The 12286-nt window shown below is 45.8% G+C and overlaps 1 protein-coding gene across 1 annotated transcript in view; it reads right to left on the bottom strand.

Annotated features, from left to right (window-relative positions):
• Positions 1 to 12286, bottom strand: part of WDR62 (WD repeat domain 62) — a 2486568-nt gene that overhangs the window by 807977 nt on the left and 1666305 nt on the right. Inside the window, exon 22 of the mRNA XM_069644563.1 lies at positions 6445 to 6696. Coding sequence (XP_069500664.1) covers positions 6445 to 6696 — 252 coding nt within the window. The remainder of the gene's footprint in view (positions 1 to 6444; positions 6697 to 12286) is intronic.

Below are 12286 nucleotides of genomic sequence, written 5' to 3'. Positions count from 1 at the left end.
CCTACAAGCCAAGCTAGCACTATTTGCCTCCTACTGTAGTAATCATAATCTCAAATGCAATGTAGAAAAATCACATATTGTGGTTTTTAGGAATCTCAAGAGGAAATACACTCCTTACAAATGGACGATTGAAGATTTTCCAATTACCATAGTTCCTTCTATCCACTACCTTGGCTATACAATAACAGATTCAAATTCCTTGATAATGTGGAAAGAGGCACTGAATAAGAAAGCGGCTCCCCTTGCGAGCCAAATGAGGATGGTCTATATCAAGTACTGTAAATATTCATTACTTCCATTAATTCAATTTTATATTCTCAAAGTTGAATCAGTACTCTTGTTTGCCCTGGACATGTGCCTTGCAAATATTGATAATTTCCTTGACCAATTGCAAGGTCGGTTATGGAAGGGGGCCTTGCGCCTGGCTAAGTCTATTCCCAACATGGTACTGAGGCAGGAACTTGGACTTACTGCATTATCGGCGCGATATAACTGGCAGCTATTGTCAAACTTAGCCAAAATTTTATATCCTCCAGCTAATTGTCTATATGAGAATCTAGGCCAGTTGCTGGTTGCCTCCTCCCCGTCCTCCATTACAAGATTCTACAAACGAATGGTCTCTTTACTTGATGAAATAGCACTCAAACCATCGGACTTGGAATTCAGACTAATATATGTCAAACTTTGCACATTTGATCACGACTGGTATAAGACCCTAAATAGAATGTCTGAATTTAATCTATACAAAGAAGCTGCTAAATTCAGTACCCCTAGACTGCCGCACAAACACTATTTAATTCAATTTCCATGTAGCAAAGCTAGAGAAACTTATCTCCGATTCAATTATTAACTCTTGAAAGAATTAGATGCTGGCATCCACTTCTGAAATCTGCTAGTGAATTGGGTTGTAGGTTTTGTAACAACGTAACTCTTATTGAATCCACGAAACATCTAGTCATTTTTTGCCCACATTTTGAGGCAACTCGCCTACTAATATTTGATACAGAAGGTGTAGGCTTGGATTCTCTCAAAAGAGAGTGGCTTTGGATAGCCTGCATGTGGGGTAACAGATCAAGTCTTATCTTGTCCCTTTGTAGATTTCTAACAATCATTACCCGGAACTTGAGACGGTGTATCAAAATTTAGAAGGTGTGAATCAATAACTTGATGTAAACTTCTAGCATGCGCATTGTTTGTTTGCAGGCAATATTTGTAAAATACTGACCTTTAATTAGAGGTTTGTTTTTTGACTCTATACTCATATGTTTCTTTTCCTTTTTTGTTTTATACTGCCATTGTATAATTGATAAGATGCGTACAGCTTTGAAACGTTGACTTGACAATCTGTTAAATATGTCTTTTTAACTAGAGTTCAAGCTGAATGACTAATTCATACAAATGTATTACTTTTTCCTTTAAAAAAAATATTCATATGCAGTAAAGAACTGCTGTAATGTTATTTTATCACTTTGCAGAGCCTACTTTGCTAAAATTGTTACTAATTCACTTAAGTTTTTCACTCATTATAATCAAATGCAAAGAGAAGCACAAATTATATGTAATATTCAATTGTAAAGAACTGTGAAACATACAAAAAAAGGTTGTAAAAGTTTGTTGATCGAACTAATAAAACAACGGTTTGAATAAAAAAATAAAAACCAAAAAAAAGAGCTCCCTCCACTTGGCTAGCCGATTCTTCAGCGTGCACGGGGTCAAGGCATTGCATGCGGTACAGCCGTCCCAGCCATGGGCTGGGACAAGGCACCGGAGGCAGAGTGCGTGAGGGTCGGACATTGGTTAGGGACCCTCACAGGCTGGACACCTGCTGAAGCCCGCCACCGTCGACATGCTCCAGGGAGGAGTGTGGTGCCAGAGGACAGAGCAGTAACTAAGAATTGGAAGACAAAAAGAAAATACTTCTGGGGAAGAGCTTGTGGAATTCTAAGGCCAGAGACCTAACCCAGGAGCGCTGGTGAAAGCGGTCCGTTCCCGTCGATATGGAAAAGAGGACTGGGGAGTGGCACCGGTGTCAGGGTAACGCATGCTCCCAGGGCCGCGCCGCGTGTGCATAATTTAAAGGGGAAGATGATTTTTCTGGTGAAAAAGGTTCGGTCGCCCGTCCCTAGCGAGGTATGCCCATATATAGGGAGGAAAGCAGACGGGACGTAGGAGTATGTTGTTGATCAAAAGTAGATTTGACAACCTGTGATGCTCACTTGCAAAAACATGTATACTTAAAAATTGAACCTGTAATGCTACTCCCACTATTGATAACTGGTTTAGTGATGTAAAACCTAGGCAAATAACAAATCAAGAACTTCATACTAACATGGTTGTGCCAGCTTCCAGGACCAAATCTACATGGATAGGCTATAGAAATGACTTGATAATAGGGTCTCAAGTCATTGTTGGACGCTCAGTATTATATTAATATATTGTACTTGTCACCCAAATGTCCATGTTTCCCTCATGATTTCTGTAAGGAAAGCATGGTATCAAACAGCGAAGACAGACATAAGTGCTCACTGTTCAAGGGTGTTTATTGAACTTCAATGGGTCGAAAAAACACCCATCTAAACCTAAATCCAAGGGTGGGAGCAAGCTATGACCTTCAAAATAAAGATAACAGTCCTAGTAGTGTCTTCGTCAAAATGAAAGTGCTTGTACTAAAAAAAATAAACGATTGCCAATCCCTACTTCTAAACAACAGACAGTGTGGGAAATGATGTGGATAGCAAAAAGTGTGTCATGAAAATATATGTCAGGTTAATTGGATAGTTGGCTCCCCATCCCCACGTTTTCAACAGGGGACAAAGAGGCACACATGGGCTTGGAACACACTTCAGTTTGGCTAAGCACAAGGGCGTGGTTCTAGTTCATATAGCAGCTCTCTGCAACCAAAAGTCTCTTGCTCAATGAAGGAAGGCTTCTCCCTTGCAAGACAAAAGTGTTCAAAGTTCCTTTCCTCAGGAGTTTATTTTTCAAGCAACAAAAGTCTTTAACTTTCACCTTGAGTCCCCCTCTGTCAGGCTCAGAATCCTATTTATTTCACAGATCACTACAAACCGAAGACTTTCGATTGTGCAAAGGATTTGACTTAAACCCTAACAAGATCACTTCGATTCTCTTCCTCATAAATCATATTCACATTTCATAAGTTCTGTTAGCGGGTTACATTGAGGCAGAGTCCTTTCGATTAGGCACACACGCGTGCTGGTTCACTCTGCTACTTAGTATCGTGTGTGCTCACTTATCAAAGTTCAGAAAACAATTATCGGCTTTCCCTTTTCATTCGCGTCTTTTATCAAACGCCTTTTCCATTCGACTTCATAGGACACTTTGTTGACAGCCATAAACTTCATTCATTCGCAGCCCGGTTTCACACAGTTGCCTTCAACTCACTGGCTGTTTACAAGGTTCGGCTCGCGGCTTTGATCATGGAGTCATGGGCGATACCACGGCGACTGCACTTCTTCCCCGACTAGTCAGGCAGGAGGGCTCCTGGTATCTCAGACACGCATTACAGGATTCTCTGGCCCCACTACTCCGGATCACACGTGCTACTTTCGAGTTTTAACAGCACAGCGATTACTTGTCAAACAGCCCAAGGGCATCTCCCTTCTTGGATCCGTTCTGTGACTGTCCATCTGGCTTCCTCAATTCAGATACGATCTGGAAAAGGCTGCTCCTTCATATGCTCTGTCTTGTTACTTGCCTTGCTCGAAGTGTGTTCCCGTGCTCTGCCTTTTATCCAGGTGAGGAAGGTAAAGGGGATGCAGGTGTGAGTTGTTCCAGGCAATTGCCTGACTATGGCACCGGGACATGTTCAAGTCTGTCTTTCCCCAGTGTGTAAAGGGAATGTATATGTGTTTGTGCAGGGAAGGGGTTACAATACTCATGTACTTGATCGAGAAAGAGGGAGTAAAGGTTTTAAAAAGGGGGGGGGGGGGGGAGTCTCACCATTAGTTGTCCCACACCCATTCCCCAGGGACCCCTCACCCAGGTGATCCTCCCGCACTGGTCCACTCCAAGGAACTGGATCCAAAAGCGATGGCCGCGCCCTGACCACCTGAGTGACAAATCCCCAGGGACTAGCTAGTGAGATCAGATTTCTATGTAAATTGATAAATGCATTCATTTACCTGTGGCACCCAAGATTGTAATGTTTTAAAATATACATATTGTAAAACAAAGGACGTGATTGCTGGAAGTTTTAGAAAGCATCATAACTTATGGCTTAGCTCTGGGCAACCATCCATACCATTGTTCTTTAGCCTGCCAAGCCATTACAAAAAGGGGAAATACCATGTGCAAATCAGGCTTTGAGCACCCCAAAAGCATCAGTCCAACCCAAACTGATTGGTCATATCCCAGCTGCACAAGACCACAACCAGCCCCAGCCTCATTGATTGTCATCATCACCATTACAACTTTATTTCGATCCAAAGCAGATCATAAAAGTCATATATAAAAATGTACATTATAAATCACAGTAAATATTAAATATTCATAAAATACAACATCAGCACGGTACTGTGACACATCAAAAAAGTTAAAATATATAAAACAGCCGACAAGGTATCTGAGACCAGGAGATTTTCAGCCACCAGGGTAACATGCTTGAGTCTCTTCCTGCAAGCCTGCAGAAAGTACTTACCCATACAATGAGTTGCTATTGCACTTTCCCCCACCAGGCAAAGGTGGAGTGCACCAATGACCCTTCTGACATGAAACTCTAAGTGGAATCAATTATTTACTTCTAATATAGAAATACTCTGGACAAAACATAAAATGCACTACACTTTCGGTATCATTTGGACAGACCTCTGGGTTACATGAGTTCCATTTTTGCTGTACACCGGCTAGTGAAAAATACCAATACACAGCTTCATATAGAGGGCTTCCATTAATTTCAGCTGCATTCTATCCAGATAACATACAAAACCGTGATGTTCTTTTCTGGACAGGTAAGGGACTAAGCTAACTGAACTCACAAGTTTTGCTCGAATTTCTCTCTCCCAGCAGAACAGCAAAAGTTGGACAGATAAAAGTGCCTAGACTATTGTTGCGGCACCACGCCAAAAGCCTATGCCAAGTGCATGCATAGATGGACTCTGGACAGTATACTGGCAGAAGGAAGTACATCCAAGATGACGTCGAAAAGATCCAACCCCTTAAACCTCAGCCTCCCTATACCGAGGCATGAAGATTTGGATTGCTGAGGCTTGGGTGCAGACTCAGTCCTCAGACTTAAAGAGTTGGTCCATCTTTGCCTGGAGATGCCAGTAATGACAGATCATGTCCAGAAGTTTCCGATGCCATATCTTTGAAGCCCAGTCCGGTGAAATTAGGATTGTGGTGCACTTTAACAGCGTCTGGAACACCAGCATGATGACAAAAATTGGCAGGAACACATCTAGGAGTGCAAAATTCCACTTGACAATTAATGTGTACCGCAGAGCCCATCGTAGGGGAAATTTACTTCAGCAGAACTCAAACCTTCAGTTGACATTGGGTCAAAAACGTCCACCAGTAGGGTCCCCATATGGGCTAAGATGACATGCAGAACTTCCTAGCAGAGCATCCACTTGTGGATGATTAATATCTGCCTACACAAGGTGAAAATAAACACATTCTCCCTGGCAAATTGGCTACCGACAGAGAGAGATGTTTCCCAAGGGCCCAAAAGCAGACTTACATTTCTGACCTGCGCAGAAGAAGCAACCCTCACATCACTTTGCTGGTTGATAAATGGTAAATTACATTTCTCCCACCTGGAGTACAGAAATGCACCAATATACTCAACCCTTTCTTATAACGCCCCATTAAATCCTAGAATCGCTGGAGAGGCTTGATTCCGGTAAATATGCGCACACCTATGTATCCTGTGTTAAAGGTACTTGACAAATACGGGAATTGTACAAGACACCATCAGGCAGTACTTGGATCATATGACTCCAAAGTTGGCAGTTTCAATTGACAAAACGTTTTTGGCTGTTGCAGAACATATGTCTGTTCCCTGTACAGAATACAGATATAGGAGAGTATGTTCGTGGGTGGCTACAAACATTTGTACTTGTATGGACCAAGCCACAGCATCTGTGGACACAGCGAACCCTGCTGCCCCCGTTCTGAACAACTTGACACAGTGGTCAGCACATCCACATTTAACCCCAGCCCTCTATCTACTAGGCTGTTGGACATTGCCGGTTGCAATTGCTGATTATATATGCTGGTTAGATAGACAGCAAGGTCTAACAAACTACCTCAATGTAAGATCATTCTACTAGCTGAATAACAGTGTTCGGAGATGGCTGCAAGGTGATAGCTTAAACCTTAATAAAACAAATAAAAAATACCTTCATTTAAACAGAAACAAGTTTCTTAATATTAGGCACAACAAGCAAAATACAATTGCAATACATATTTACAAACATGTCTTACCTCCAACAGATGTGCCAGTTTCTTAGGCTCCATTTTTTCAAGAGTCCCATCTTTCCCTGAAAAATCATCTTCATTTCCATGAAACATAAGTGACTTGGTGAGCGTTGGAGTCGAGCAATAACCATCATCATAAGAGCCTAAAATGCTTTTTATGAGATCTCTGTTGGATCGTTCTGCCCATCGACCACAAGGCACATAGTTCTTTTTTGACAACAGTGATGGATCATTTGAAATATCAATGCTTTCTCTTTCCTAGATGTAAACACATAGTTCGTTTGTCATGTCACATCAAAGTTTTAGGCAACTTTCTGGTTAATTTGTCAGCAATAAACAAAAAGCATAGTTTGCAAATAAATTGTTATGATGCCCATCTTCTGAACAAACGTAACTGAATTAGAACTCCTTCAGTTCATGTTACCAGACAAAGAAAATTATTAAAATATGGGCCACAGACAATTTTTTTTCAAAATTAATACTTAAAAAGGAGAAAAAAACTAAATTGTAGTACAAATGAGTTTCAACATCAGTTTCGTACAAGGGAAATGTTTAACACCATGCTAATAAATCTTCAGTACACAATACTAATTGTATTGGAGCATGATGGAATACATGGCTTCATTGCAGCATATAACCTTTATACAGTGTTTGCTTTGGGACCACCATCCAAACGAAGGTAGTTTACATGCCATCCATAGATTCATTAGAGATCCTTAACTATTGACATGAAAACATATCAATGTTTTTCATCATCCCTCCAGCAATTCTGATTCCAATATAGGTAATAGTAAAATAAAAGTAACATACAATAATGTCTCTTGTGCTGGTAGTTCACGCCCCCTGACAGACACTAAGGGTATGAATATTGTAGGAATCGACAAGTGAGTACTTTTTGTAACCCATAGAAAATATAATAGATTTTTGTGCTTGCTCTTGTTCCACTTTTGTAACCAATCCCTGAACTGAAAGAATTGGGTATAGTATACGAGCTATACCTGCACATATGGGGTAATACTCAGTTTGCAGTACAGAGAATTCAGATATGCCTGGGGATGGAAGCAAGGACATCGTACTGTGAAAGAACTGGTTACTTCTTTTTGGTAACATTACTTCTGAATGACACTCCATCTTTTCTCAGATCTCTCAGAGATAAACACAATACTTACCTTCAGTAACATTCTTTTATAATGGATTAATTAGTCCTTCCTACAACAGATTCCTCAACTTGGAAATGCATTCTCCCTCATCACTCTAGCTTTGAAAATGTTTTCAGTTATCCGGTGGTGCAATATGGCACAGAGTTGGTGCCCTGACTTTGGCTTTACCCCATGCTTTCAATATAGCCTAGCTTTGCCCATCACTCAGCTACTGAAGAATCACATTATTGCAAGAGATGTAGGAGCTAATCGCAACGAGGTGCACTTGGGAGGGTGATGACAAATCTGTGAATGAAAGGACCAATTCATCAGAAAGAACATTACTGAAGCATTTGCCATTCTAATGGATACCTTGTGCTCACAGATTCCCCATTTTAGATTAGCTCCCAAAGTAGTATGGAACATAATGAGGGAGGTAGGGGAGGAACCATCAAAACCACTAGGAAACTCTGCAGAACCACTCTGCTGAAGCAGATGCCCTGACCCTATTAGGAAACCAGGTATTGAAGTTTGGTGAATTAGTTCAGAGAATCATAGATGCCTAATATATTTCCACAAAAGGGACTCCCCTCTGAAAGGCAGAAGTAGGTGAAAGGTACCTGGTGGAAGGAGCCTTGTGATCTTCTAACACAATATTAGAGGTCAGATTACAACACTTCGAAATGTGAAGAAGTATCCACTGAGGCAGAGGGGGCATGGCTAACTGGCCATGTGTGCAGCTGTGCTTCCTCGAAGCTCCCACTGATCCTGGAAGATCCGTGAACACACGCGGAACGAAAATGAAGCATTAGAAATGAAAACGTACCCACAGCTGTATGAAATAGATAGGTATGCAGCGATCGCATCCTGGAGCCGAACCATGGAACATAACAGCAACTACGAGGAAAAGGAAATACGCCGGGATCTACAGCGACCGAATTAAGATGGCGGCCAGTCCTGAACAAAGGACTGCACTGATGCACCGTGGTGTGGCCCTACAAGGATCGTAATGTACATGCTACAGGAGGCAATCACTGCGGTCTGCAAGCGCGACACGAAGGTGCGGGCACCGGGTACGCACCTAGAGGCTCCGATGGTCATAGGAGCCAGAAAAAGGCACCGGAGACATACCGGCCAGTGCATTTCCAGCGACGGGCACGGGTGCTAAATGGGAATCATGCCCCGTTTTGAGAGAAGTCGCAGGTAGCGATCTTGGGCTCTAAGCCATAGCAGCCCTCAGAATAGAACGGGAAAGCGCCGGCACACGCACACAGTGCTGGGGGAATGAAATGAAAAGCATGAGTCAGTGAAAGAAGGTTGCATTGACTAAAGACAACAGAACAGAACAGAAAAAACCTGAGGTGTGCCGGGTGAATGTAAGCGCTTGAGCGAATACATATAGCAGAATTGACCCTGTTTAAACTTAAAGGACAGGCTGCTACACCCTGAGGGAAAAGCGGGCACCTCAAACCCACTTAACAAAACGAATAGAACACTGGGTATTCCCACATTTTGGATGCGCTGCCAGAACAAATCATTCCCACCAACCTTCTCGGTCATCCGGCCCACGAAACGTGTGTCAGTGGAGGCCTTTGCTGCTACTTTCTCTCCTTCTACGGCTGACTCACACTCTGACACAGCTCTCTCTAGCCTGTATCTTTCTATCACTAACACTCTCGATGTCCTTGCCACTGTCATGAGAATACGGCTGAAGCCTTCCTCCAAGTGCAACTCTTGGTACGACTCCAGCCTTGCCACCCTAAAACGCAGGTGTTAGGCGGCCAAGAGGAAATGGAGGGCATGGAACAAGTTACTTACCTGTAACTGTTGTTCTCCAGCATGGGTCTGGCATGGATTCACATGCTCATGAATATTCCCCGTCGTCAGGCTGGGAATCCTCGGTAAAGAAAAAAAATCAGTATCAGTTTCGTTTCTGATCTGTCTTTCGTAGAGTAACCAATCACTGATCTCTGCGTCATACTGACCACAGCCAATGACTGCCCTCTATCTAAGCCCCGCCTCTGGCAGCCATCTTCAGATTTGGTAGCACGTGAAGTGGCAGTATGACCAAGTGAAGAGCCGCAGAGGGGTAGGCGGGAGGGTTCGCATGTGAATCCATGCCAGACCCATGCTGGAGAACAACAGTTACAGGTAAGTAACTTGCTCCTTCTCCAGCATGGGGTCTGGCATGGATTCACATGCTCATGAATAAAGAATACATAGCAGTACACGCATGCACAACCAAAGGCTCAACATTAAGCATTACATTAAACTCAACATTAAGCAATTCTTACCTCCTCACCAGGCTCACCTTAGGCGAACAGGTTGCGCAGCACTGCTTGGCCGACCCTGGACTCCTCCCTGGAATCCCGATCGACGCAGTAGAATTTCGTGAAGGTGTGCGTCGACCTCCACCTGCAGATGTCCAGCAAGGGCACACCAGATAGGAACGCCGTGGTAGCTGCGATCGCTCTGGTGGAATGGGCTCTCGGATGGCCAGGCAGTGGTCGGTTTGCCAACCGATGACAGTACATGATACAGCCGGAGAGCCATCTGGAAATGGAAGTCTTCGAGAGAGCCTTCCCCTGATTGACAGGTCCAAGTTCACAAAGAGTTGTGACGTCTTCTGAAAGCACTTTGTGCGGTCCACGTAGAACTTCAGCGCTCTAGCCACATCTAGCGAGTGCAAAGTCCTTTCGGCCGGCGACGGGAAGAAAACAGGCAACACCAAGGGTTTGTTGACGTGGAAGTCCGACGGCACCTTGGGCATGAAGGAGGGGTGCGTCCTGAGCACTACCCTCGTGTCGTGAAAAGTCAAGTACGGGGCCTTGCAGGAAAGGGCCTGGATCTCTCCCACCCGTTGTGCGGAGGTGATGGCCACAAGAAACGCTGTTTTCCACGACAAGAACTTCAACGGAGCCGAGTGCAGAGGCTCGAACGGAGGTCCCATGAGCTTGGTCAGCACCACGTTGAGCTCCCACGCCCGGGCCGGAGCCTTCACCGGCGGGAACGATCTAAACAGTCCCTTCATGAATTTTTTCACCAGACGATGAGACCACAAAGACGTCCGCCCCGTGGTTCTGGTGTATCGGGAGATCGCAGCAAGATGAATCTTGATGGACGCGTGCGCCAGTCCAGCTTTGGCCAGCATCAGTAGGTACGGCAGTACTTGGGGAGCCGTAATCCGTAGAGGGTTAATCTTCTGTGCGTGGCACCAGACAGAGAACCTCTTCCATTTGTGTCCGTAGCATTTAAGAGTTGAGGACGCCCTGGCCTTTGCAAGAACCTCTCTGCAGTCGGCCGGTATGTCGTATCCTCCAAACTATAACGCTGCAGGAGCCAGGCCTACAAGCTCAGCGACTTCAGGTCGTGATGGAGGATGGCGCCTCCTTCCCTCGAGAGAAGATCCGCGTCCACTGGCAGCTTGATTGACGGGGACGCTGACAAGTCCAGAAGGTCCGGGAACCATATCTGCCTCGGCCACGCAGGTGCGACGAGGATCATCCTGCACCGTGACCTCTTGAACTGGTTGATGAGCCGGATCAGCAATGGCAATGGAGGGAACGCGTATAGAAACAGGCCCTCCCAGGAGAACGAGAAAGCATCGCCCATGCTCCTCGGATGGGGAAACCTGCTGGCGATCCTCCGGCACTTGGAGTTCGTCGCCGTCGCGAACAGATCGATCTGGGGTGTGCCCCACCATCGGAAGAGGCGGTCCACTAGATCCTGTCGTAGTTCCCACTTGTGGCACAAGCGCAGCTCCCTGCTGAGTGAGTCGGCGATGGTGTTTTTTATCCCTGCCAGATGAAACGGCACCAGAAACATCCCTTGGGCGACGGCCCAATGACACAGATCCTGCGCCTCCATGGACAGGCCTGGGGACCTGGTTCCGCCCTGTTTCCTGATGTAGAACATGGTGGTGGTGTTGTCGGTGAAGATCCTCACCACCTTGCCCTTGAGGGACAGAGGAAAGGACCCGAGGGCCCAAAACACTGCACGGAGCTCCAGGACGTTGATATGGAGGGACTTCTCCGTCGGGAGCCAAAGGCCTCTCACGTGCAGATTTTCGGTGTGCGCTCCCCACCCTTCCAGGGAGGCATCCGTGGTCACCGTCTCCTGGTGGCCGGGGGTCTGGAAGTCCATGCCCGCCGTCAGATGTGCGCGGGTGCCCCACCAACGGATCGCTCGTCGGAAACTCTCGTCGAGTGTGATCCTCTCCTCGAAGCTGCCCGTCATCTGGATCCAGCGCGCGTCCAGGAACTCCTGCAACGGGCGCATCCGGAGCCTGCACAGGCGGATGAGATAAATGCAAGAAGACATCATTCCGAGGAGGGACTTGATGGACCTCACTCTGGCCGCGTACGCAACCAGCATCCGCTGCACCTTGCCCAAGATGGCCCTCGTCCTTTTCTCCGACGGAGAGGCCAGAAGCGACACTGTGTCGAGCTTCGCTCCCAGAAACAGTGCGTCTTGCGCGGGCACCAGGTGGGACTTGGCGTAGTTTATGGAGAATCCCAGGTCCGCGAGAAGTTGGACGGTCCTTGCCGTGTGCTCCACGGCGAGCTCCTTCGTCTTTGCTGGGATGAGCCAGTCGTCCAGGTAGGGGGAGACGTGGATCCCCTCTCGGCGCAGCTGCGCCGCCACCGGGGCGAGGCACTTGGTGAACACCCTGGGTGCCGACCTCAGTCCGAAGGCAAGGGCTCTGAACT

Source organism: Ambystoma mexicanum, chromosome 2p (assembly GCF_040938575.1).
Source record: "Ambystoma mexicanum isolate Mex_15411 chromosome 2p, UKY_AmexF1_1, whole genome shotgun sequence".
NCBI lineage: Eukaryota > Metazoa > Chordata > Amphibia > Caudata > Ambystomatidae > Ambystoma > Ambystoma mexicanum.
Note: the sequence above shows the minus strand (reverse complement) of the source record. Positions and strands in the feature narration are given on the sequence as shown.